Source organism: Rattus norvegicus, chromosome 1 (genome assembly GCF_036323735.1).
Source record: "Rattus norvegicus strain BN/NHsdMcwi chromosome 1, GRCr8, whole genome shotgun sequence".
NCBI lineage: Eukaryota > Metazoa > Chordata > Mammalia > Rodentia > Muridae > Rattus > Rattus norvegicus.
In genome coordinates this window covers 31,337,383-31,363,389 of record NC_086019.1, presented here as the reverse complement: position 1 = coordinate 31,363,389, position 26,007 = coordinate 31,337,383, and the positions used below count along the sequence as shown (strand labels likewise).

The 26,007-nt window shown below is 50.2% G+C and overlaps 1 protein-coding gene across 4 annotated transcripts in view; it reads left to right on the top strand.

Moving 5' to 3' along the window:
* Slc12a7 (solute carrier family 12 member 7) overlaps positions 1-26,007 on the top strand; it is an 81,583-nt gene that overhangs the window by 19,436 nt on the left and 36,140 nt on the right. Inside the window, exon 1 of one of the 4 annotated variants that reach the window (XM_063288392.1) lies at positions 8,472-8,936. The exons of 2 other annotated variants lie outside the window; for them this stretch is intronic. In XM_063288392.1, coding sequence (XP_063144462.1) covers positions 8,813-8,936 — 124 coding nt within the window. In that variant the 5' untranslated portion in view covers positions 8,472-8,812. Of the gene's footprint in view, positions 1-8,471; positions 8,937-26,007 lie in introns of those variants that run through there. One more of the 4 variants, NM_001013144.2, reaches the window with a different exon arrangement.

Here is a 26,007-nt window from a genome sequence, read left to right as displayed (position 1 = left end):
TTATTTTTGCTTTTGTGCTTTTTAAAATTAGTTCATTTACCTGATAACCAGAACACAAAGTTAGAGAGGGAGAGAGAAAGAGACAGAGACTGAAAGAGAGAGAGATTGCTTTTTAAGTCAGGGTGAGCATATCTATCTCTTCAAACATACACCACCCCTACAGTAAAACATTCATAATCTTAACACCTTAGAGTACAGTAGAACCACATGTACCCGTTAGTTGAACTAACCACTACTTGGTGATTCCTCTCCCTCTCCACTCCAGTTCCCTTCCCTCCCCTCCAAGTATTGAACTCAGAGCCTCATACATCTATATATGCAAGTGCTCTGCATACCTCAGCCCTGACCCTTCGCGCGCATGCACGCGAGTATGTGTGTCTGTGTCTGTCTGTCTGGACTCTGCCATATCCTGGTATTGCACATCTTTGGACTGTGCTCTTTGTCTTGTAGAAAGGATCAGGCTTGCCTTGGGGGAGGCTGACATGGTATAGGGAGTTTAGAGTTGTGAGGGCCATGTGATGTGGCTGTGCTTCAATAGCAATCAAAGCTCATTCTCGAAATGTATTTTTAACTCATGCCCCAAGGAAATAGAAATTAATGACTTGCATTATTTACACAAAGAAGTTCATTCTTGATGGCACAGTTTTTAACATTATGTTTGCTGACTCTGTCATGGGACATAAGTCAAATATTTAAGGTTTGAACAAGGTGATTAAGCCAAGAGAGTTATCTAAGTCAGCGACTGCTGGGCAAACGTATTTCTCCTTCTCTCTTCTTTTAATGAAATAGAAGGAGAGGACTGGGGGCGGGAGGTAGATTTTAAAGGTCTTTAAAGCAAAACTCAAACTTTATAATATGAGAAGATGAAAATCGAGTTGGTTTGGTAAGGATTTACTGCCCTTAGCAATGTGTATGCAGGACTCCCAGTGCACACAGAAATGCTCAGAGGTTAAGTCCTCCTCAGCCTATTGGGGAGGGTCCACCCACAGTGCCTCATTCTCCAGCTGCCCTGTAGCCCTGCTGAGCAACTGCCCCTTAGGGTGTAAAACCTGACTGGAAGGTTTTACTCCTTTATCTGGAAGTCCTTCTGGGAACTCTCTGGGTTTTGAGGAGCTGGTATTATTTTCCAGCAGGGCTGCACTGCAGATGTCCAGCCCCAGGGTTCAGAAGCCTTGAGTTGGTATCCATGGCCCCTCCAGTGGTCAGAGGGTCCTGCAGTCGTTTCTGCTCTGTTTGCTGAGGTGCCTTTTGGTGGGTGCAGACACAACATCCCCCAGGGGCTGTAAGACTGCCATCTCCACCTGCCTGCAACCAAAGAATGACCTTTGGCACAGGCCTGAGTCACCTTGCCGATGCTAGTTTAATAACAGGACAGAGATCATGGTGGGAGGTAGCCTGCTTATCTCTGGGCAGTGGAATCTGGTTACTAAAGGATGGTGCAGTATTCTGTCTGGCCAGTGCTGCACATGTTTCAGACTATGCTTGGTTTAGGCAGGGCAGGAAGTCATCCCTTAGTCCCAGCAGATAGACCCCACCGTGCTGTGTCTCGAGTTCCCCAGATAGATTGCATGTGGATGTATGCTTCTCTACAAAAGCAGTGGCCCCTAACCACTTTTTATTCTGCTTCAATATATACCCCGGGAAATGTGCTGTTCATTCCATATAGGGGGAACTTAACAAGAGAAATTATTCACAATAGCTAAGAGGTGGAAAGGACTGGAGTACCCATAAGGTAAGCGAGAGACATGATTGATCACATGGTAGAATGTTACTAGCTCAGAAAAGGAAGGACACTCTGACACAAGCCGCACCATGGATGAGCCTCCAGGACATTGTGCTCAGTGAATTGAGCCATTACGAAAGGACAGATGTGTGACTCCCAGTCTCATGATGTCTCTAGAGTCACTGTGCTTATTGACCAGGAAGAATGGCGGGGTCAGGGGCTGGGGAACTGGTGTTTCTTGGGGACAGAGCTGCAGTTTGAGAAGAGAAGGTGCTAGTATCGATGATGCTATATATAGATATAGATATAGATATAGATATAGATATAGATATAGATATAGATATAGATATAGATATAGATGATGCTGGTATTGATGATGCCTTGGGAAGCATTTCAGGCCAAAGAATGATGTTAATATTCTAATAGTATTTTTTCTTTGCAATTAAACAGAATAAATTATTTTAAAAAGAAAAAGAAAGGTGGTGCATGCCTCTAATCCCAACACTTGGGAGTCAGAAGCAGGAGGTTGAAGTAAGTTCAGAGGTCTGCCTGGTCTACATACTGAGTGCCAGGCCAAATGATGGCTGTTCATGGAGCTCCTGTCTCAAAATAAGCAAACAAACACCCCCCACCCCCTGACCCCCGAAACCCAACCCTCCCAAACCATGAAAAAGCAGCAAATGACTAGATAAAGTTTTTTCTTTTTTATTCATTAGCCTCTGTGAGCAGCTTGGGGGCAGGGATATTTCATTGCATGTGCATGGAGGTCAGAGGGAACTTTGTGGGCTTTATTCTCTCCTACCTTTGTTTGGGTTGGAGGATCAAACTCGGGTTTGAGTGACAAGTGCCTTTACCAACTGGGTAATCCTGCCAACTCTAAGTAGATGTTTTTAACAATCACCCGTAAGGTGCCAGCAGCGTGTGGACGGCGACCTGTGGCCAGCTGTTGTTAGTGTGACGTGTGATAGCTCAATGGCCACAGTTACTCTGCAAGGAGGACTTTTCAACGTGGGTAGATGTCAGCCGTGACTCTGACACTGAGTGGGTTCGTAAGCCTTACCTCCAAAGTCTCCTTGACCTTGACTAGCCCACAAGGGGAGGGGCCTGGCTTGGTCAAAGGGTCAGCTTGTGCTGGTCCTCAGCCAAACCGGAAAGAGAATGGGTCAGTCGATGCAGCTTAAATGTGAGAAACACGGAGTCTAGAGCATTCGGAGATGGTCACTGTGTGGGAAGAGCTGGCTCCGTCTCTGTAGCCCGAGACAGAGCTCCTACTGTATGCACAGCCACAGCCGTGATGCTGTCTGGGAGCTGTGACTTAGGAGTGGATGCTGGGCTGAGGAGGTTGGTATGCGTCTCACCCTGCCATTCAGGAGCCCCATTTGTCTCCCGGACATTCCACCACCCACAAGTCCCTGGATGCGAGTGAGCATCCACTCTGAGGCCAGGATGTACACGCAGCTGCTGCTTCTCATCAGAGCCTTCTCCGTTCCTAAGGGCAGCCCAGGCATGGGGCCTGGGCAGGGCACCGATGGGCAGAGGCTTCCTGGCCCTTCCATCCATTCCAGGGTCCTAGAACTTGTTTCCTTGTCCTGACGCTGCCCTCCTTGTCCACCCTGGCCACCCTGGAACCCACAGAAGAGGCATTATGTTATTATTGTGCCTATCGATGTTTATCTTCTTCAGGGTTATTTGAGGCTATGTCAAAAAGAGCTTAGGGTGTGTATTAGTCAGGATTCTCTAAAGGAGCAGAACACATGTATGTATATATTGCACACACACACACACACTCACACTCACACCACATACACTCTCATGCACCACACACCCCAGGGTAATTAAAGAGCTTCAAGTGTTCCTGGGGTAATTAAATGTTAGGCTGCTGTCCGGCAGAGAAAGAAAGCACTGACTGGCCTTGAATTTGGGCCTCCTCCCTACCCAGTGTGGTGGTAAAGGTTGTGAGCTCTCCAGCCACGCTGGGGTTGATCAGGAAGCTAAAGCTGACTGGGGCTCTTCCTGACCTTGGTACAGGCTGGCCACTACCAGGCCAGACGAATGTCTGAGAATTCTGCTTCTAGAAATTCCTGCCTTGGAGCCAGGCACCTTTGTCATGGGTTGGGGACCAGGTGAGTTCTTTTGTGCTTTGTGATTTAACAAACATTTGCTGGCCTACCCTGTTCTGTTGACAAAAGGATGTGTCAGAGATAACCCTCCTTGCCAAGTGAGTGCAGAGCTTGCAGACCAGCAAGCAGTCACTTAGGCATGGTGGAGGGCCCTTGGTTCGGTAGTTCTGAATTCTCTGTTACAACAAAAAGCACAGCTTTGGGAGAATGGTTCTATACTTTTTAAAGGCTGAATCTCCTTCCATTTTCCTACTGAGGGCAGCTCAAGCAGAGGGAGACCCACTTCTGCAGTCTGAATTCTGTGCATACAACCCCTGCTCCCACCAGAAGATCAGGTCGAAACATGACCATCCCCTGCACAGGAGGTGTCTTCTGTATAGTCCTCGGGTCTGGGGTTTCCACTTCAACCACAGGTGGACAAAATTGCAAGCACCTGCTTTAGCACTCAGCAAGGTCACAAGGGCACCTGTGAAAGTGTGTGGTAATGGCTGGCTCCGATTTCCAAGACTGTGGATGCACTGGGGAACCGTTTAACATTTCCATGGTCTGAGCACTCAGTCTTCTGGTCTCTGTTGAGCTGGTGTTTCTGGATCATTGGCTTTTCTGGTCCCTGCTGTACAGTGGGCCAAGGTGGCTGCAGGTTACACGTGCCTCTGACAGCCTGGGAACTGGGTTTGCCATCACAGGGTGGAACTGTGGCTCAGAGTAGTCTCTTTCGTGTGCCTACAGGTACCTGCCCAAGCATGGTGTCCCGGCGGAGCAGCTGGTTAGTCCTGCCCTTTTTTCTATTGCTCTGTGTACTATGCACCTGTGTACAGTGGCTGTCATGCACACTAGGCTCCCTTTTCCACCCTCGCTGTGGGGGCACAGAAAAGTAGGGATTTTCATGGAGAATATTTTTCCAGTTTACCCCGGGAGGTAATTAGGTTTGGAGGTCACAAAGGGATGCTGAAGGCCAATCTGCACTTGGCAGCGGCTGCTGATGACAAACAGCATTACAAGCTAGATTTCTTTGTTAGCCTCTGGAGGCCACATGAGGGATCTCCTGCCCAGCTGGGCTCCCATAGCCTAGAACATCTGAGCAGTGAACTGGACTGGCCGGACCCTACAGCTGAGCAGAGACCCTGAGCTGTTAACAGTGATGAGCAGTGCAATATGAGATAGTGACCAGACAGTGGCCTTGAATGGCCTTTCGGGTGACACTCTGTGCATACTCTTGGTCCAAGTGGACTGGATTTTGGATGAAGAAGGAATGGCATTGTAGAGCTGTTTGACTGAAGGCAGATGGACCTCACCAGAGCCCAAGGTCCCCTTGGCTTACTCCTCACAGTGCTAGGTGGTCCCTTCCTGACCATTGCTAGAATAATTATGCAATGGGGAAGCCCTATATGAAGCAGGCTATGGCCTTGGTCTACCTTGAAGGCAGCCTCCCAAAGAAGGGTTCCGCCTGGGCTAACCTTCTGGTGCCAGGGTCTAGGATTGTAGATGACAAAGTTTAGAGGTTACAGGAAGTTCCTAAATGGGCAGGAGAGATGGCTCAGTGGTGAAGAGCACTAACTGCTCTTCCAGAAGTCCTGAGTTCAATTCTCAGCAACTACATGGTAACTCACAACCAACTGTAATGGGATCCCACTCCTTCTTCTGGTGTGTCTGAAGACAGCTCCAGTGTACTCATATAAATAAAATTATATGATTATGACTATGTGCACCAAAGCCCTGGACCTTTATAAGACAAGCGGTCACAGCTAGGAGGAGGTGCTGCTGGTGTCCCATGGTTTCTTGACGCTAACAGCTTGGGATGGATGATACCATATAGCAGTTGCTGGATGTGCTTCATTGTGGCCTAGCTGGTCCCTCTGAGCAAGGACAGACTCATCTCTGAGGTTAGGCTGGGGAAGAAGGTGACAGGAGAGCCAGACCTTTGCATCTTATTTCTTGAGTACTTTAAAAGCACTTCAGAGGTACTTGGGAAGGGGCCTGGTTGCAAATGTTTTACTGAACCCTGTAACTCAGGTAGAAATCTGGGTTCTCTTTTGCATTTGTAATCCCAGCAGTACTGGGAGACAGGTGACTTCCTGGAAGCTCAGAGGCCAGTTAGGCTAGGCTCCGTGTCAAGAGTGCCACACCAATGGTGGACCCTATCTTGAACAGAAGGAAGAAGGTGCCTAAGGGCCCACAGCGGGGGTCGTCACATGCACCATCCATGTACTTACCTATGGCACAAGCGTGAATATGCACACATACATGCTCACACATCACACATGGGGGGGGGACTGGGAGGAGCATGGTGGATCCTATGATGTGTATCTCATTGCAGCTTAAGAAATTTTACAATGTAGTGCTCACTGAATAACATGCTCTCAGAGTTTCCCAGTCTTCTTTAACCTCTGCATGCATGATTTCATGTCAAGAAAAATGTATTTTCATAGGTTGAGTATGCATCAGACTTTGGTGTCCTGTCTGGAGCAGTTATAAAGCACAGTTACATTACGTTTTTTTAAAAAAATATTTTATTTTTTTAAAGATATATTTATTTATTTATTTTATGTATATGGGTATATTATAGCTTCAGACACACCAGAAGAGGGCATCAGATCTCATTACAGATGGTTGTGAGCCACCATGTGGTTGCTGGGATTTGAACTCAGGACCTCTGGAAGAGCAGTCAGTGCTCTTAACCACTGAGCCATCTCTCCAGCCCCGACATTTCATTTTTTGTAACCCTTGAAGTGGGCAGAACATCCCTCGGGTGTCTAGGAAGGTGTGGTAGCTGGCACACTGATCCTGGTTCTGTGGGAGCCATTTGCTTTCTTTCCCGTTAAAGCACTTGGTGCTGCATTGGTCTTGAGGCTGTCCATACTTGGTTGATGGAAATCTTACATCTCTACTCTGTGGGGATTAAAGGAATGTCCCCTTATAGGGGACAATCCCTAGGCTACCGTGCCCTGTTCTATGGGCTCTTCCTTCTGTAGGGTCGCTAAGCTCAGTGGGCAGCCCCTACCCACGCAAGCTCCCAGCATATCTGAGAATATTGAGAATACCCTTCCTTAGTTTAACTACGTGCGGTGGTCAGTGTCGTCTGAGTTCCCAGCTTGTGGGTATCATGCCACAGTAACAGACCTCGCTGGTGCTCAGTCAGCCAGAAGAATGGCTGAGAGACAGACAAGTTTGAAAAAAAGAACTATAGCTGGGCATGTCTGTACATGTATGTAATCCCAGTACTTGGGAGGGAGAGGCAGGAGGACCGGGAATTCAGTCATCTTTGGCTATCAGTATCAAAGTTTGATGCCAACCTGGGCTATGAGACCCTGTCTTTAAAAACAACAGAAGGGAGGGCAGGGGAAGGGTCTAAGTATCAAATGGTTGCCTGTATGGATGGTGTTCTGAGGAGGAGGCCACCGGTCACTGTTTCCACCCAAGGTTCAGTTGATCAGGAGAAACAGGTGATAGCCCTTTCCTATTTGCTATGGATATGGAGGGAGGTGGGGTGACAGTATGGCCTGAATAAGCTTCACCCTACCCCCTACAGGAGCTGGAGTAACTGTATAAGGGGACATTCCTGAGCGCCCATGATTCCCTCATGCTCCTTTCTGCCAGTGGGCAGAAAGCAGGCCGTGCTGGGCATAGCTGGGCTTTCACAGAAAGGGCTTTTCTGATTGGTTTCAAGATGTTTTATTCTCATTGGTAGGATATGCAAATCCCTGTAACTCCAGTGTTCCAGTCCTGCCATTGGTCCGGCAGCTGCCTTCCAGACCTTGTCCCTGATTGAACTGGGCCAGGCCACCAGGCTGGCACTGTTCCACAGGTTGTGAGCAGCTCTAACACTATCACCTATGTTTCTCTTGAGACATCTAAAACAGTTTTAGGGGACTGGTTACACCTGGGGGCTATGGCTTTTTGTAGGATGTGAGTGTAATACCAGGGTCTCTGAAATGGTAGGGAACCTTCTGCTGAGCTACACCCCAAGCCTGCCCCTAACATTTCATCTCCATTCTCTTTCGATGAGTGTTTGTTTCAGGTTTTTCACCAGTCTTTCATCGAAAATGCACAAGGTCCTGAAATTCCTTAAGATCTGTGACTTCCTCCCTGTGGTATTCTGGAACTCTTTATTCGGATCTTCCTGTCACTACTACCCTCGGAATTTACCTGTCCTTGGAGCCAAACGTAAGGGAGGAAGTGCCATCCTCCAAGCTTGGGCTGCAAGGGTTCCCCAGGTTGGATCATGAAACATTCCTGCCAGCAGGTACAAAGAGGCTTGGGACTTGGCTGGCCAGGCCTGTCCCAGAGCCCAGCCACCTTCTTGGGTGGGATTACTTAACCGCAGGGTGCACAGCTTCCCCTGACTAGCCATGGATTATTCGCTGGGCTAGGTTAGCACCCTGACCTGGTCAGGGCCCCGGCCCAGATCACCAGCGTTGGTAGGGAGAGGAAGCTGCAGACAGGCTGAGAGAAAGGGTCATGATGTGGTGGGAGAAAAGCCCCACGGGAGTTTGGAGTGAGAATGGGAGAACTGAAACTGAGGAAGTGGTGAATGACACCAGCTCTTGGAGGGCGGGAGGACTCAGAGCCTGTGTTGTGAGTAGGGGTGAGGGGAGAACGCGGTCCTGCGGAGCAGAACTGTTGTCTCCTGTGCTGAGGGAGGTCTGCAACTGTGGGACGTTCATTAGGCGGTGGCCTCTAGGGGTTGGGTTTGTGGGTACGGAGTCCTTGAGGGTACAGGGCTCTGGCGGGGTAACCCAGGGACTATGGTTACAGGGGCGGAGTTGCAGGGGCGGAGCCTTTAGTGGGCGTGGCCACCCGGGAAGCCGCCCGACCCCGCCCCGGGCAAACTTTTCCTGAGCCGTGGGGGCGGGCAGGTGAGGTCACGTGGCGGGCGGGGCGGGCCGGGCGGACCCCGCCCCTACGCCGGAGTCCGGCGGCTGCTCCGGGGCAGCGTGTGGCTGCGAGGGACGCAGAGTCTAACGGAGCCATGCCCACGAACTTTACGGTGGTGCCGGTGGAGGCGCGCGCCGACGGCGCCGGGGACGAAGCTGCTGAGCGCACGGAAGAACCCGGGTCTCCCGAGAGCGCGGATCCTGCCTGCCCTACGCCGGGTGAGCTTGGCCGCACCTGCAACGGGACAAAGGCAGAGGCTGGGCCCTTCTGCTGCCGCTGGGCCGCTCTGGCTCGTTGGTTGGCGGCGGCCCGCGCGGCGCGTAGCGGGGCGATGGGACGGGGTCAGAAGGGCCAGCTGGTGCCTGCCTGGCTCGGAGGAGTGACCCGAGCCCGGGAGAGGATTCTTGGGCTGGTGGTTTGTTGGTCCTGTTCGTTCAGTCTCTTGAATTCAGTGCTCTGCTCCTCGTTCGGGCTGCATGGGGCGCCCACTGCACGTCTCCCTGTTGGCTGGACTCAGTCAGCCCTGGGGGCGCGGTTCCCACCCCTCTGCAAGGCCTGACTGGAGCACCGAGGCTTAAGCACCGGAAACTACTTGGTCTGGCAACTCTGACGGGACTAGGGAAGAGTTACAGAGCTACTCGAGGTACCTATGGAAACGGGAAGGCCCAGGTGTCTAGGTAGTACTTGGTAGAGCTGGAGGTACAGACCCCTGGATGGGTGATCTCATTGACGTACAGCTTCCTCTGTGCAAAATTTCCTTTGCTCCAGGATGGCCCAGTGCGGTCATCTAGTAAATCTGACTGGAATCCCAGTTCTGTCTCCACTGACCTTGGACCAGCCAAACCTCCCTTGGGATCTTAGAGGAAGGACAGAGGCCCACATAAGCCTGGGGAGGGGGCTGCGCACTCTGAGCGCGGGCTTCTCTTTGCTGCTCTTTGTTCCCTGAATCCGGAGCTCTCTGGCACTTTCACTTTCCACGGGGTGGGGATGGGCCTGGGAATCTCTCTCCATCCCACTTCCAAGCACCCCCTCTGCTGATGGCAAGTCACCTTGAACTGGCTGCTTCCTCCCTGTTCCAACTCTGCTCTAGACCTAGATCCTAAAAGGCCCTACTCCAGCTGTTGAGGTGAGAGGACCCAGCACAGACCCACAGCTGCAGCTGGCCTTGCACATACCCCACGTCTTATGTTGGAGGCTCAGGCTCAAGGCTCTGGGTCTGGAAGGAAAAGAGGGTCCAATCTTCAAGAGACGGATCTTTCATATGGCCTCAGAGGTTTTGCTGCCCAGAATGCAGGCAGTAGAAACTGCACTTCCTCTGGTCATACTTTTAGGAGTCTGCATTCACATGCTAGAAGTGCTGGCCTGGAAGTGGCCTAGCCCAGGTCAGCAGCCTACCTGTCTCACTCTGTGACCCTCTCTCTCCATGGGATGCTGGACTGTTCAGATTTCTCTGCACAGACAAAGCATGCCATGTCTCAGGGCTGCTGCCTGGCTAAACACATAAAATCAGTTGTAAGGTGGAAGCAGAATCTAGAAGTCCAAACTCAGTGTCCAGCAGCCACGGAAGTGTGGAGGGTCGACAGCATCACAGAAACCCCCAGAGTACTGCCCCGATAGCCCTTCCTGATGCCCAGTGGCCTGAGGCAGACAATTCTACACATTTGCAGATGCCCCATATGATTAGTGTCTCAGGCAGAGGTAATTTTCCTTTTGATTCATTTCTTGTTCCCTGCACTATCAGGGCCCTCAAGTGGTGCCTGACGTCAGTCAGAGCTGAGGATTGAGCTTCTAGGAAGGGAAGTAACTATCAGGCTTCTTATGACTTGCACATGTTTAGGCTAAGGAGAGGAAAGCATGCACTTTTAATTTAATTCATTAGTTGTTTTGAGACAAGGTCTTATGCAGCCTTGAACACAATATGTAGCTGAAGATGACCTTGAACTCCTGATCCTGGTGCCTCTACCCACAGCTTGTATTACGTAATGTGTTGCCACACCCACTTTATTTTTTTTAAATATGTATTGCTGGTCAGGATTGAACCAGGGCTAGGTACATTGTTAGGCAAATGCTCTCAGACTCGTTCTGAGAGTACGTGTTTTAACGATCCTTTTATGGTCCAAGCTGAACTTGAGTAACTTGGCTGGGCTCATATAGAACTTGGCAGTTTGGTGCTCTGTATATTTAATATTTCTATAAAGATGGTTTTTGGAAACTTTAACCACCATACCGTGACGGGGGTGAATATGTTGTAGTCACAAGTCTGCTGGGGTTTGGTTGTTTCTTTCTTCCTTCCTTCCTTTCTTATAGTTATTATTTATTTATTTTTGTTTTCAATTTTTATTATTTTATTTCTTTACATTCCAGTCCTTGTTCCCTCTCTCAGTCCCCCTTCCCACAGTTCCTCATTCTATTCCTCCTCCCCTTGCCTCCCAGAGGGTACTTACCCCCGTCCCCCTCCCCCCTCTCCCCCAGGCATCCCCCTTCTGTCAAGTCTCTTGAGGATTAAACACATCTTCTCCCATTAAGTCCTGACTTATAGCAGACGTCTGCTCTGTGTGCCAGGGGCCTCCGACTGGTCCACGTGCGCTCCTGGTTGGTGGCTCAGTCTCTGGGAGCTCCCTGGGGTCTGGGTTAGTGGAGACTGCTGGTCTTCCTATGGAGTCACTCTTCCCTTCAGCTTCTTCAATCCTTCTCCTAATTCACCACAGGGGTCCCCAGGGGTCCCCAACTTCAGTTCAACGGGTTGGGTGTAAGTATCTGCTTCTGTCTCATTGAGCTGCTGGTAGGGCTGTCTGGGGACAGCCATGTCAGGCTCCTGTCTGGTAAGCACATCATAGCATCAGTAACAGTGTCAGTCCTTAGTGCCTTCCCGTAAGATGGATCCCAAGTTGGGCTAGTCATTGGACCGCCTTGTCCTGATTTCTAACAGGAGTTGCAGACCCCAGCCGGGATAAGAAAGGGACCTTACACTTAGTTTTTGGTGGTTAAAGTCCTGTATAGGCAAGAAGAAGGCTTTCCAAAGGTCGGCTGTGTGGATCTATACCATGTGTGTGGTCATGTGTGTGGTCATGTATGTGGGCATGTGTGTGGGCAACAGGCCAGGGCCAACTTGCCTGATCACAGGAGTCATCTTTGTACACTGCAACCTTGTCCTGCCTCCTATGCAAATCCCTTGACAGTTCTTGGAAGTATCATTTTTTTAGACATGTCTCCTGCTTGTGACGGAGTGAGTTTGGAGACCTCATTAGGTCTACACAGATCCAGGCTGCAGTTGAACGGGCCTCCTAGGCCATCCCAGCTTACACAGCCCGTGTCTTTGGAACCAGAATGTAGGTCTGGCATCTGACCCACATTCAGTCTAGTCTGCCTAGGGGTCTCCTCAAGTTGTGAACACATGGCTATAGGGAACCCCAGCCCTCTTGGGCCTGGTGCAGCTTCTCTCCCAGGGAAGCAGGTACTGTGAGGGTAGGAAGTAGACTTTTCCCTGGGCCATACATAAGGCTGAGCCTTAACCTTGACTTCCCCTGGTGCTGTGTGACCGAGGTAGGGTCTGGGATGGCAGTTTAGTGGCAGAAATGCAGTTGCTTCTGTCTCCTAGATAGTGTGTGTCTACCTGTGTCCTTGGCCCTGTGTAGGAGCTGGCCTCCCAACCCATATAGGTGAAAATTTGTTGGGCAAGAAGAGGGCAGGCGTGGTGAGTGGGACACCCACATTTTGCTCCCTTAGTCTTTTAACTTCTGTTTCCCCCTCACTCGGGGTCCCTCCCTTAATTATGTGTTCTAGAAGCACCTGGGATGAGCGTCTGGACAGGGAGCGTGCGTGCCCCTCAGCCTTTCAGCAGGACAGACATTGGATCTGGAGTTTATTTATTGTGAGATTCTTCTCGAAGTGGAAAGGACCTGTGAATTCTTGGTGTTCTGCTGGAAATGTTTACAGTGGAGAGAACACTGCTTGGGGCCAGGACCTTTCCTGTCTATCAAAGTGGGGCATCATTAGATCTCAAGACCTTTGGGGAACCTGTCAGGGAACGTGCAGGCTTCCTAGTGAGGTGCCCCAGGCATGGGAAAGGAGATTCCTCAATGGAGTCTTTCTGGATTTACTGCAAGGTAATCACTACCTGGTGGCCCTTCCACTCCAGGTCAAATCTGATGTCTGTGCAGGCTTCCTTCCGGTCTGGTTGTAGGTCCCCTTTCAGATTCCATCCCCGTGGTGTCGTGCTCTGTAGTTGACTTCACGTTAGTCACCTGGGGACTTCTTCCCTCCGTAGAAGTGACCCTATGGTAGAAGTGACCCTATGGTACGCTAACGGAGACAGTCCTGAGTCACCTTTGTCCTGTCTGGAGGTTGAGTGGAGGCTGGGCAGGTGATAGTGTTCTGTGCCTTCAGGGCTGCTGCTGACAGGGGTCACAGTTAGGACGAAAAGATTCAGAGAAAAGTACTGCTAGGAAGTGGACTGAGCAGGAGATTTAGGCCCTGCTCTGTTTGGCTAGGACAAGAGCTAACAGCCTCATCCTGGGATTTTTCAGGAAAGGTGTGTGTGTGTGTGTGTGTGTGTGTGTGTGTGTGTGTGTGTGTGTGTGTGTGTAATCAGAATAAGAAGGAAACATGCACCCTGTTTCCCTTTTCAAACCAAAGATAGTGCTGGGTTCTTTTTTGCTCAGTGGTAGGGTGCTTGCCTTGGGGCTGGGGCTTTGATCACCAGTATTAGTACTGTAAGACAAAGCTGCACAAAACAGCTGGAGGAAACAAAGGATCTCACAGGAGCAGGTGACCAGGTGGCTGCTGGGAACCCAGGTGTCTATGGGCTGTGTCCTGCCTCCTCTCAACTGTATCCGTGCAACAGGCCCTTCCCTTAGGAATCAGTGATACAGGTGTCAGCACCAGTCATCATGCTAGGCCCATGTTCATGTGGGTGAGCATGCATATATGTACTGTGTTTGCATGTGATGGTTAGAGGAGCTGGTTCCTCCCCAATGGCAGGTCACATGGTATTAGACATTGTCATTTTCCATGGTCAGACTGCCTCGTAAGTGGCTTAGTGTCACTGGGTGGCCTTCAGGACTGATGAGGGGGCTGAATGTTCTGACTCTCCAGTCATTACCATTTTTAAAAAAAAAAAAATAAATCTGAGGGTCCTCCTGTACCTAGAAATTCATCCTTTTCTGGACCCTACATAATGCTGTGCACTTGAGGCCAAGCCGACTCGGGTTGTTTGGGCACTGGGTATTGCAGTCACATTGATGGAGAAAGATCACCTAGTAAAGTGGTGTCTCTTGGACCTGATGCCTCTGTGACCAGATGGGTTCCCCGCTTCATCCTGGCGCAGTAGGAACCTAACATGGTGTAGGGCAATACCTCGTGGAGAGTGAGCTCTGTGGGGCCGAGTGTCAAGGGGACCTTTGTAGGATGCTCATCTGTTGCCTGCTGGAGCAGTGGGAGAGTGGCCATGTGTTCCTTGGGACCTGAGAGCAAAGAGAAATTCCAGTAGGGTGCGCAGGAACGATACGGACCACTCACCAGTGGTAGCAGAGACAAACTGATGGCTTCCAGAAAGACAGCCTTATAGCCTTAGGAGACTTGTGAAGGGCCTAGGCTCAGAATGAATTTAGCTTTTGTTGGTGGTGACTCAGGGTGGCCACAGGGTGCTGAGGTGGCTGGAGGGAATTCCTTAGGAAAAATGGCCTTGAGCCTGGCAGGAAGAGTCTTGCATTCAAGTGTGTGCATGCCACAGGGGCTGAGGCAACTCTTATCAGAGCAGGGCTACCATGGATTCTAGTATGCAGAGGCGTCCCTTAGGAAGAAGCCAGTGGTGAGTAGCATTATGTGAGCTGCTGGGCTGTGTGTCTTTAGTTTATTAACTCACCCGTTTGTGCTGGGTGTGGTCTGTGAAGTTACCTGCTCTCCTAGTAACACCATAGGTGTTGTATGTGTAACCTAAGAGCTGCTTTGGGAGTTAGACTCTGGCTTGAGGAGCAGCAGATGTAGGCGACCACATGTCCAGGCATGGTGTCACCTTCTGAACCTGGAGAGAGACCCCATTTTTACTTTTTGCTCTGGACACAGCTGTGGGAGAACACTAGGAACCATGTTACTCCCCTCTGTGAGTGGTGCTCATGGATTTCAGGGTAGTTTTCCTCTAGGTAGATAATCCCAATGTCCCTTAGAGCTGTTTGGCTTCTGGTGTACTTATTCTGTGGTCAGGAAGGACAATCAGAAAGAGGCGGAGCCCAGGAGAAGGAGAGAGGTTTTGTCCACGGGATAGAGCTGGTCACTCAGAAGTGCACCACAGCTCTCAGCACTGTCTAACTTGATGGGGTTTTTTGCTGCACCCCAGAAAACATCTCAGACCTCAGCAGAGGTTTTGGTCACATTCGCCTTCAAGACCATTTGGGAGTGGTTTCACTCTGCCTGCCTGGCAGTGAATGGGGGAGAGAGGTCAAGGAGCAAAAATGTAAGAGCACCACCTTAGCAGACAAGATCTGACCAGAGAGCGTCATGGCAAGCCCACGCTTCGGTGTTGAGGGGCAGAGACATTGGGCCAGGCCTTCTGCCTTCTGTTGCTTGAGACAGTAGCTCCATCCTGTTAGCCGTACAGTTGGGTATAGCGTGTGGTAAGACACCCAGCAGTCTAGCGGGCAGCTGGCTAGACAGCTTGCAGTTCCTGTAGCTCTTCGAACATAAAACCCTGCCTTTGCAAGCCTAGAGGGCAAAGTTTGGTGTACAGTGTTAAGTATTAACCATTCTTCCCATGCTCCTGTTGTCAGGGCCTGGCCAAGTGGCTGGGAGGAGATTACTGTCATTTGGAGTGACAGCTATACAGGAGGCAGCCACTGGAGAGTGAGTCCTGCTGGGCTGGAATTCAGAGGGAACACCCTCCTCTATGTAGAGGCAAGGAAGCCCCTGTGTAGACAGGATGACAGGAGTAGGTAGATAGTCTTGGGGTTCTGATGGCTTGAGGTGACAGGTCCTAATGGGTGCTGACTTTGAGCCCCCACTAGGGATCAGTCATAGAAAGTTTCCTACCTTCTTATGACGTGAAGGAGGGAAATTGCCCTTTAGGGTAGGGTCTAGGCTGTGCAGAGAAGCCTTCCAGTCCTGCTCAATGGCAGGCCCACCTTGGTGATGAGGCTTTCAGCTCTGTGTTCATATATATGTCCATGGTGGCCAGGCCACAAGCAAGTATAGGTTGGGGGGTTCTGGGTGTGTAGTTATGGTGTCCCTGGATCTGAGTTGCTTAGTACGCAGGTCAGATGTCCCCTTGGGCTGGAGGCTGCTATAGAATCATGTCCCTCCTAAGTAAAGGCCTGTACTGCTGGTGCCAGTGTCTTAGGGTCTAGGCTATCTGCAGGTGGGAGGCAAGACTGGCTCCATCAGCCAGTTGCTGGGGTACCCAGGCTGTTTCCTCCTTCTTAGGTAGGCTTGCTTTAAGAAAACCATTGTGTCAGGGTGTGGAGGCTGACTGGTATATTGGAGTATACGCTGGCAATATCGCTGCTTGGTCTGATGTTCTCAGAACCACACATGCATTTGATCACAGCCCCATGAGGGAAGGGTCTGCGGAATTCGAGGGAGGAAAGTGGCAGTCCAGCCCTGTGTTTTCATAGTTAGACACACTTTCATTTCCTTGCTGGTCTGAGCTTCTTTAAGCTTACAACTGCAGGGTGACCCATTTCTGAAGATGGCGGATGATTCTTGAGCATTTCTCTGTGCCTCAGTTTTCCCCACCAGGGCCTCATCTCTTACAAAGGCGGCCATGACCTTTCATCTTTTGGCCCATCCTTCTGTGGGTCTCTGGCGCCAGCAGGCTGGGCCTGGCTTTCAGGGAGGCTCAGGAAACATCTGATGGTCACTGGGGAGGACTGAGTGCTCTGGAGGCCATAGGAGGGAGTGCCAAGTGGCTCTTCTTGGGTTTCCCTTTTCATTTAATGGAGGGACTTGACCGCAACCCAGACAAGTATGTAACTGAAGCTGCCCCTGGGAGGGACCGACTGGTGTTCTGTGGGGGCGCTGATGCAGGCACAGGCCCCGTCCTCCTCTGCTTTGTCCTGGGCTTCTTGCATCTGGGCATTCGGGTACAGCATTCCTCTTCTCAGCTCTGAGGATGCTCTAGTCTCTGGGGAAGAGAGACTGGATCATGGCTAGCACCAACTGTGTGACGTGGGTTGTTGGAGAGTGAGGTCACCGGAGGCTGTCTTCCTCAAGGGCATGTCTTTTATATTAAGTCCCAGACCTACACACGGCTTAGGTAGCTGCTAGGGCTGTTCTCCCATAGATGACTAATGCCCTGAGGTTTGTCCTCCACGATGAAACAGTCTGGAGCTCTGATTTCTTTTGGCCTTGTACGGGGAGTATGTTGCCATGCAGATGAACCATGGGTGTGTTTCTATGTACAGGTGTGCATGGTATGCACACATAAGTACAGTATACGTGTGACTCTGGTATATACTATGAATGGATGAAAACACGTATATGTGTGAGTGTGCATGAGTACACATGTGTGAGCATATGCATGCGTGTGTGTGTGTGTGTGTGTACACTCATGTAGATATATGTTGTGTGTACTGTGAAATCTGAAATCGTGCAATTGTGGTGCGTCAGGCTTTGACCTCTTGTCCTCATTGGCTGCTTCTTTGCAGAGAAGCTCTTAGATGGCGGGCTACAAAGCTTCTGCTTCTCTGGGTTTTTTTAGGCCGGTTTGAATGCTAGACTTAAAAGCAATTAGAAGCGATGCCTTGTAAGTGGACATAAGGAATACCAGTGACCTTTATGGGCATGTTTTGGGGACCGTCCTACCAATTCAAGGGTAGGAGGTAGAACAGGCTTGCCACATCGTTTGGGAAGCTTCCTTCACTACTCACCGGGCCCCCAGATCTTTTTAGTGTTCCTCAGAGAATCTTTGCCTTTCAAACTATATGAGATGTGCTACTGAGTTGAGTTAGGGTGAGCAGGAGCGTGGACAGCAAGCTGTAGATGTAGGTACTAACCAAGGTTGCGGGGTTTCCAGCCCCCCCTAGGCATTAGCCTTGCTCACACACTTGGTTTGCCAGTTTCTACTTAGATCTGGACCTGTTCCCGTGGAGCCTTGTGGAAAAGAAGTGGGGTTGCCTGCCACCCGGTGCAAATGTTCTGCCTGTGCATTAGAGCCCCATCTGCAGCCCGGCATCAGTGCAACCTTGAAGTAAAGTGCATTGCTTTGCAGGAAGAAGGTGGAGCTGGGCCTGAGTGCAGAGGAAACACTCTAAGCCACTAACTTCAAAAGTTCCCACACTGAATTGGAGTGACAGAGAGGTCAAGTCAGGCCTGAAAGCATTGAGTAGGACTCGGAGCAGATGGGAAAGGACTGGGCCTGTTCCCTGAAGACAGCGACTCTCTACTGGACCTCACGTTTCTGGAAACCTGAGATGGGAGGCAGGGGTTAGAGGAATGTGCATGGAAAATGCCATAAGAGGTGACCCTCTTGGGCCGGAGCTGTGGGTGGTTCTTGTTTCTCAATATTTCCTTTGTTTTCTCTCCAGAATGCATTGTTCATTCAGCCCGCAATTTGCTGTTGAAAGTGGAAAGCCGTCAGCCTGTCGGTCAGCCTGTGGCTCTCTCTCTCTCTCATTAACCATGCTCTGTAGCCTGTCCCACTGGCCTGGATTTTCAGGATGCATGATGGTTCTGAGAATCTGGAGGGCGGTCAGGAGCCGATGGGTAGTCCTTGAGTTTTCCGGGACCCGGAACTCTGAAACCTATTCTAGCACAAAACCCTTTCACAATGCAGCCACCAGGGTAGTTTCGTGGTGGTGGTCCTGGCTGGAGACAGGCCGTCCTTAGGAAGCCAAAGAGCCGAAGGTTACCAGGTGGGACTGCATTTCGTCGTGGGTGCTTGCTTAGTAGCCAGCCCTCTGAGCTAAGCAGTTTGCGTACCTCCTCCACCAGGCCTCTCTGTACACAAACTCTGCTCCTCTGTGACCCATGCCCCATCTCCTGTGTTGCTAAGCTGGGTAGACTCTCCACCTACCCTGGATGGCCGGAAAGGGAGGAGGCTGCTGGCCTTTGCAGCCAGCTCTACCGGCCAGCCTCCTCAGCCTATCCGGGATGTGGCTCCGAGTCTCAGGGGTTGCTTTCTTTCTTTCTTTCTTTTTTTTTTATTCATCATACATTTATTAGTGAATATCCCTCTGAAATCAGCAACAATATTAAAAAAAATAATGATTGCACGACTTGGTCAAGCAGAACTAGCAACTTTCATTTTAAAAAAAGTACAAATCTGTTAAAAATTTCAATCAGTATACACATATATAGTACAACATACTAGTTATGTTAAATGCTACAAACCAATGTGAGTCCAGTGGGATGGAAAAACCACACATTTAAGCTTTAAGAACCATTTGTCTCTATATATTAGCATTTTCTCAAATACATACATGGGAAAAATGGGGTAACTGTAAGATGTGCAAGGAACAGGGCCCCCAAATCACATGTGTTTATGTGTGTGTGTGTGTGTGTGTGCATGTGTGTTTAGTAATATATATATAAAACCTTTCTAACACAGAACACAGGCACTGGGCCCAGCAGTGCTAGGGGAAGGTGCCCACTGTCAGGCCTAGGCCAGAAGTTGGTAAATAAAGAGTAAACAATGCCAGCCCAAGGGTTGCTTTCTATCCCTCCCTTGAGCCATTGAGGGATTAGTAGTAATGCCCTGGAGCCCTGCCTGCCTCAGGAAGAACAAGGGAGGAGGCCATGCCTGGATCTTGCTGTGAAGGCCTGGCTGCCTGTGAATGGGTCTGGGGGCCTGCCAGGTTGTGCCTGGTTTCTCCCTACTAAGACACCACTCTGCAAGGAGCAGGCCGGGAGTAGGGAATCAGCTTGCTGTCCTGGAGCAGATCCTGGGCTGAGGGCCAGCAGTGGTTCTGGCACTGCTTGGCTCTTGCCTATGAAACTTGGCCAGATTTCACACATACCTGATGCTTATCTAGTGGAGAGGTTGTCTCCCATGCCCAGGACCCTGGCCACCTCTGACCTATGCACGCACCTCTCTTACATTCACAGTCAGATTCTCTGACGGGACAGGGTTCCTGAAGCTTGAAGCCTGTAGTCCCTCCTTCAGTGGGACCTAAGAGACTGCAGCTATAGGAGGAAACTGTGTTTTATTACCTGCTTGCTGAAAAGGGAGGTTGCATTTGCCTACCTTAGAGGAATTCATTAAGACATGTTTGAGAAGCCAGACCTGAGGTTGCTTCTGAGAGGGGTTTCTAAGTAGAAGATGAGTAGGTGCAGGTCCTTGTCAAAAGTCAGCAAACTTGCATTTCTACAGGCGAGTCCCATTCAAACACAACCTTAGCATGGTGGCTCTCTGGGACATTGTGCTTACAACTATCTCTACTCATGTCCATAAACTTTAAAATGCATCAGTTGGACATCTACGAAGCAGGGGCAGCCTATAGCTAGTGGGCAGCTAGGAGCAACTGTCCCTAGGCTAACATAGGGCTGTCCCAATGTAAGATGACAAAGGGAAAAACCAAGTTGAGGCTTTTTCTCCAAGTTGAAACATCCTGTATTCTTTAGGATAGAGGTCAGGGTCGGCCCAGGTTCTGTGCATTTATAACATGTCTTCCTAAAGCATTTGATGCACTTGTAAGAAAACTTCATGGTCTCTGTGGGCCCAGGGCTGTAGTCTAAGCTAAGCCCACTGACCAGATAGTGTAAGTTATCATCATAGGAGGCCCTGGAGTGGCCCCATAGTGGCCCTGTGAAGAACTGCACCTATGAAGATAGATGGGCTGTGGGCAGTGTCCACAGAACCGCCAGACCTTGTATGGTGAGGAGAGGAGCAAGTCACAGTGGCCAATCCCCTTTATGTCATAGACAGGATGCCCAGACACCCTGACCATCCAGGTTGGTAACAGGGTGTTACAGCAGGTGGGTCTTTTAAGGGAGGGTTCCAAGGTTGGCAGGTTGTTAGGGTGGCTGATCAGGAGCTGGGCCTCCCTGGTGCCAGACAGGAATGATGCAGTCCGCCTTATCTCATGGCCGGATTGTGGAGCTGTGCTGGGACTAGTCAGCACTAAAGAGTCACGATGCTACTCTCTCTGCCACTGCTGCCATATTCCCCGAAGGTTCTCTGTCCACTGATGCCTAGGTTCTGTGGGGTTTCCTTTTGTCCATGCATGTTTTACCTACATGTGTGTCTGTGTACCATGAGTGCCTTGTGCCCACGGAGGCCAGAAGAGGGCACCAAGTGCTCTGGAACTGGCGCTACAGTTGGTTGTGAGTCACCTTGGTTCTGGGAATTGAATCCTAGTCCTTTGAAAGAAAGAGCAGAGTCTTAGTGTCTCCATCCTGTCCCAGGAGTCCTCAGGATATCTAGTTGTCCTTAGCTGAGAGGGTTTCTTACACTTACTCATTTCTGATAACCTGACGTCACGGGAGTGAGGTCAGGTCCTGGAAAGTTTCTTCTGTGGAGATCATGTCACTTCCCTGCCTGGGTCTGTGTCTGGGGAGGAAGGATTCAGGGAATGGGTACCTGTCCTCTGGTATCACATTGGGTCTTTCACTGTCCCAGAATTCTGTCCTATTTTCCTCAGCACTGGGGATAGCTGCGTGAGGCCCCTTTACACTATCTCCTCTCTAGGTCCCTCATCTGACATTTAGTCCTTTAATTTTTCTTTCTCTTTTCAACAAAGGACACGAGGCATGGGTAGTCAGCTGATACTGCGCCCTCTCTGGTTTCTGTTGAGGCCAGCTGCCCTTGGAATGGCTGCTGAGGCATCAACTGGCAGGTCATAGGTGTTACACAGGGAGTAGGCTCTGGCTGCCATGGGGATTATAGTCACTGTCTGCTGGAGATGCCTGAGACCCTTGTACTTGCATCTTAAAGGCCAGCAGGACGCGGATGTCAGAAGAGAGGCGTGATACCTCCAGTTGTATCTTTCTAGGAGTCCATCTGGCTTCCCTCGGTTTCGAGGTTCTTTGCTGCAGTCTGACTGTTTCATAGTTTTATGCATGAGGTTGCCGATATGGCACCAGCTCATCTGGAAGGTTTGCTAGAAGTGCTGGCCTTCCTGAGGAACCTCTATGGTCTGCGGCCCCCTCTACTCTAAAGGAAAATTCCCTCAGTACCTCAGGTCCTCTCCTCTGTGGGTCTGTGTGTCTATGGGCCCAGAGGCTCTGGGGTTTGTAGCAGATACATGACAGCTCAGCTGAGCATTCTTTGTCTCTGTTGTTTCTGTGAGGGAGGCTTGCAGGCAGGAAAGGGTGCATCCATCCATACCTCATTTGTTCTATTCTAGATTTTATGGCTGAAGACCCTGAAGATCTTACCTGTCATTCGTTACTGTTTTATTTTTGTGTTTTTGAGACCGGGTTTCCCTATATAGATCTAGCTGTCTTGGAACTGGCTATGTAGACCAGGCTGGCTTCAAACTCACCAAGATCAACCTGCTTCTGAGTGCTGTGGTTGATGAAGGGCATATATCTCTACCATCAGACTCTGTCACATCCCTTAATGACAGAAGCGGCAGAAAAGGGGGAGGGCTGAATGACTCATCTGCCTCTCTCTATTTACAGACCCAGGTATCCCCACGGTGTTCTCTGTCTCCCCATTCTGCATTTATAGGGAGTGCTTGGCTTTGTAATTTTCTAAATCCTGCTGCATCTCAGCTATGGAGGGTCGTGGGCTCTGCCCGCCCTGTGACTTCCGAATGAACCCTTTCTGGTTGTTCTGTCATGGAGTAAGTGACAGGCCATTGTTACCTGCGTGTGAAGTAGGCAGGGTTTTAGAAGTATTTCTGTAATGAGAGAAATTGATCACTTTTGGTCCACGAGTGTGGAGGTTTATCAGAAGAATTCGTCTTCCTAGGGTGGAGAGTTAGCCTTGTGGTCTCTTGACCTGGCCACATCTTAGCCGAGGTGGACAGAGTCTGGCTGCCTGGCACCTGCCTGCAGAGTACTGGAGCCTGCATTTCCTCTGGTGGAGAGGCCCATGTTTAAGTGCGTGGCTGAGGCAGTGGATACCTGACCTAGTGTCCACTCCTCTTCATGCCATCCATCCCTCTGCACACTCAGCTGCCCTCTGCCCAACATGCTTCTAGTCGCTGTGAGTGTGCCGCTGAGAGTGTGTTGCCGTGAGTGTGTCACTGTGAGTGTGCTGCTGTGAGTGTGAGTGTGCTGCTGTGAGTGTGCTGTGTGAGTGTGTCGCTGTGAGTGTGACGCTGTGAGTGTGTTGCTGTGAGTGTGCTGTGTGAGTGTGTCGCTGTGAGTGTGACGCTGTGAGTGTGTTGCTGTGAGTGTGCTGCTGTGAGTGTGCTGCTGTGAGTGTGAGTGTGCTGCTGTGAGTGTGCTGCTGTGAGTGTGAGTGTGCCGCTGTGAGTGTGCTGCTGTGAGTGTGAGTGTGCCGCTGTGAGTGTGCTGCTGTGAGTGTGCTGCTGTGAGTGTGCTGCTGTGAATGTGCTGCTATGAGTGTGCTGCTGTGTGTCACTGTGAGTGTGAGTGTGTCGCTGTGAGTGTGTCGCTGTGAGTGTGCTGCTGTGAGTGTGCTTTGAGTGTGCTGTGAGTGTGCTGCTGTGAGTGTGTCACTGTGAGTGTGTGGCTGTGAGTGAGTGTTGCTGTGAGTGTGCTGCTGTGAGTGTGTCACTGTGAGTGTGTGGCTGTGAGTGAGTGTTGCTGTGAGTGTGCTGCTGTGAGTGTGAATGTGCTGCTGTGAGTGTGAGTGTGCTTCTGTGAGTGTGAGTGTGCTGCTGTGAGTGTGAATGTGCTGCTGTGAGTGTGAGTGTGCTGCTGTGAGTGTGAGTGTGCTGCTGTGAGTGTGAATGTGCTGCTGTGAGTGTGAGTGTGCTGCTGTGAGTGTGAGTGTGCTGCTGTGAGTGTGCTGCTGTGAGTGTGCTGCTGTGAGTGTGAGTGTGCTGCTGTGAGTGTGAGTGTGCTGCTTTGAGTGTGAGTGTGCTGCTGTGAGTGAGTGTGCTGCTGTGAGTGTGAGTGTGCTGCTGTGAGTGTGAGTGTGTTGTTGTGAGTGTGCTGCTGTGAGTGTGCTGCTGTGTGAGTGTGCTGCTGTGAGTGTGCCGCTGTGAGTGAGTGTTGCTGTGAGTGTGTCACTGTGAGTGTGAGTGTGTTGCTGTGAGTGTGAGTGTGTTGCTGTGAGTGTGAGTGTGTTGCTGTGAGTGTGCTGCTGTGAGTGAGTGTTGCTGTGAGTGTGTCACTGTGAGTGTGAGTGTGTTGCTATGAGTGTGCCGCTGTGAGTGTGCTGCTGTGAGTGTGTAGTCTGACACCTTGGAGCTTAGCAGCTTTCAGCTCTGGGGACTCCTGAGCTCTGGACGTGAGTGTTTGGGTGTTATGTTCTTTTCTATTTATCTTTTTTTCCATCTATCTATCCACCTATCACTTACCTATCCATCTATCATCTAGCTAATGTGTGAGTACCTGTAGCTGTCTTCAGACACACCAGAAGAGGGCATCAGATCCCATTACAGGTGGTTGTGAGCAGCCATGTGGTTGCTGGGAACTGAACTCAGGACCTCTGGAAGAGCAGTCAGCGCTCTTAACCTCTGAGACATCTCTCCAGTCCCTATTTCATTCACAATTATCTCATGACTCTGGTGGAATTAGGAAAGGAGGACCTTTGGATGTCCTCTGTGCCCTGAAGATGGGTGCCATAAATACTTACCATCTGTTTGGTTTAGGTGTGGTCTCACCTGTGATTAGTCTCTTTGTATCTGTCCAGTCAGAGTTTGGGCTTTGATGATGGGTGTGTCTGTTTAGAATTGGTGTTGTTAGAGTGTAAGGTGTGATGATGAGTGTATGTCTTAAAGAATTGGTGTCGTTGGAGTATAAGATGAGACCTGGGGGACTAGAGAGAATGGTCGATTGCAAGCTTACGGTCTTCAGCACAGCCCCCAACTGGAGGGATGTACTGAAATTCTGATGATGTGTTTTACTATCTTTAAGGTTTATGAGCACATGTGCATGTGTGTATGTGAGTGTGTGTTTCTGTGTTGTGCACTCACACATTACTTTGCTAAGTGATACAAAGTCAGAGGTGTATGAGCTGCCGTAGTGGACGGCTTACTGTGAGCCAGGTTGAGGCTGTGTGTCGAGTCTACCCCAGTCTCCCCAGCATGTGTTCGTATCCTTATATTTCTTTCCAGGTCTCGCAGCCTTAGCTACCCCGTGTAGTCATCCCACTGAACGGTCGTTCATCTAGTCAATAACCTCATAAGTGTCTTGCCACCACTCCCGGGAGTGTTTCTTGGTCAGGCTGTGGGAGCACTGTTTCCCTCCATGAGTGACCATTGCTGTACCTGTGCATCTGGGCAACGGGTCAAAAAAGTCTCTTGAGAACACCAGCTGTGACTGCTCAGAACAGCATTATGGCTGCCCTTTGTGAGAGGCCCAGGCAGGCTACGACTGGAGGCCAGAAGAACAGTTTTCTGAAGAGCTTTTGCCCTTCCATTTCTTTCCATGTAGCCCTCCTCCCTGGAGACCAGTAACTTGAGCTGAGCTGGAGGCGAGCAGCAGAGACTTTGTTCAAGGTCATGAGCTTGAGTTGGCTCCCTCTGAGCATCTAAGGGAGAATCTGAAACCCTGTCTCCTGACCCTCTGCAGGGTTGTTGGGGTATGAGTCACACCCTGGTCCTCTTTGTCCTCAGAGCTGGTGACACCAGGGTGTGTTGCATTTGTATTTGCTTTTCTTGCTGTTTGTTTGTTTTCAAAGCAGGTTTTCACCGTGTAGCCCTGGCCTACAACTTCCATGTAGACCAGGCTGGCTGGCAACTCACAGAACTCTTATCCGCCTCTACCTCCCAACTGCTGGGGTTAAAGGTGTGTGCCACCATACCTGGCTTCTTTAAACCTGATATTAACTGATTTCCAGACATCAGGAAATCCTAAGTCTCTCCTACACTTGGCCTTAGCTCTCTGCATATGACATATTTACCACGGTGAAATATTCTTTCTTTCCCTTCTTCATCTGTCTCTCACACACATGCAGAGGCTGTGAGGCTTTTTTGGGGCAGGCCCTCTCAAAAGAAAAAAAAAGAAACAAAAACAAAACCCCCCCAAAACCACATTTTCTTTCAGAATTTCTACAGCATTTACCAGGTGAGAGAATTAATGTTCACTCAACAAAGAGTTTCACTGAGTCATATAACGTTGTGATGTCACCACAGAAAGCCCGCTATCCTGCTTGATTCTGAAATTTTCCTGTGTGCCTCTGCTTTCTGGGCAGCAGGGACTGCAGGCTTGTGTCTGTGGGCCCAATAGTTTGGATAGTGGCATGGTGGGAACACCCACTGATACACAGGACCAAGAATG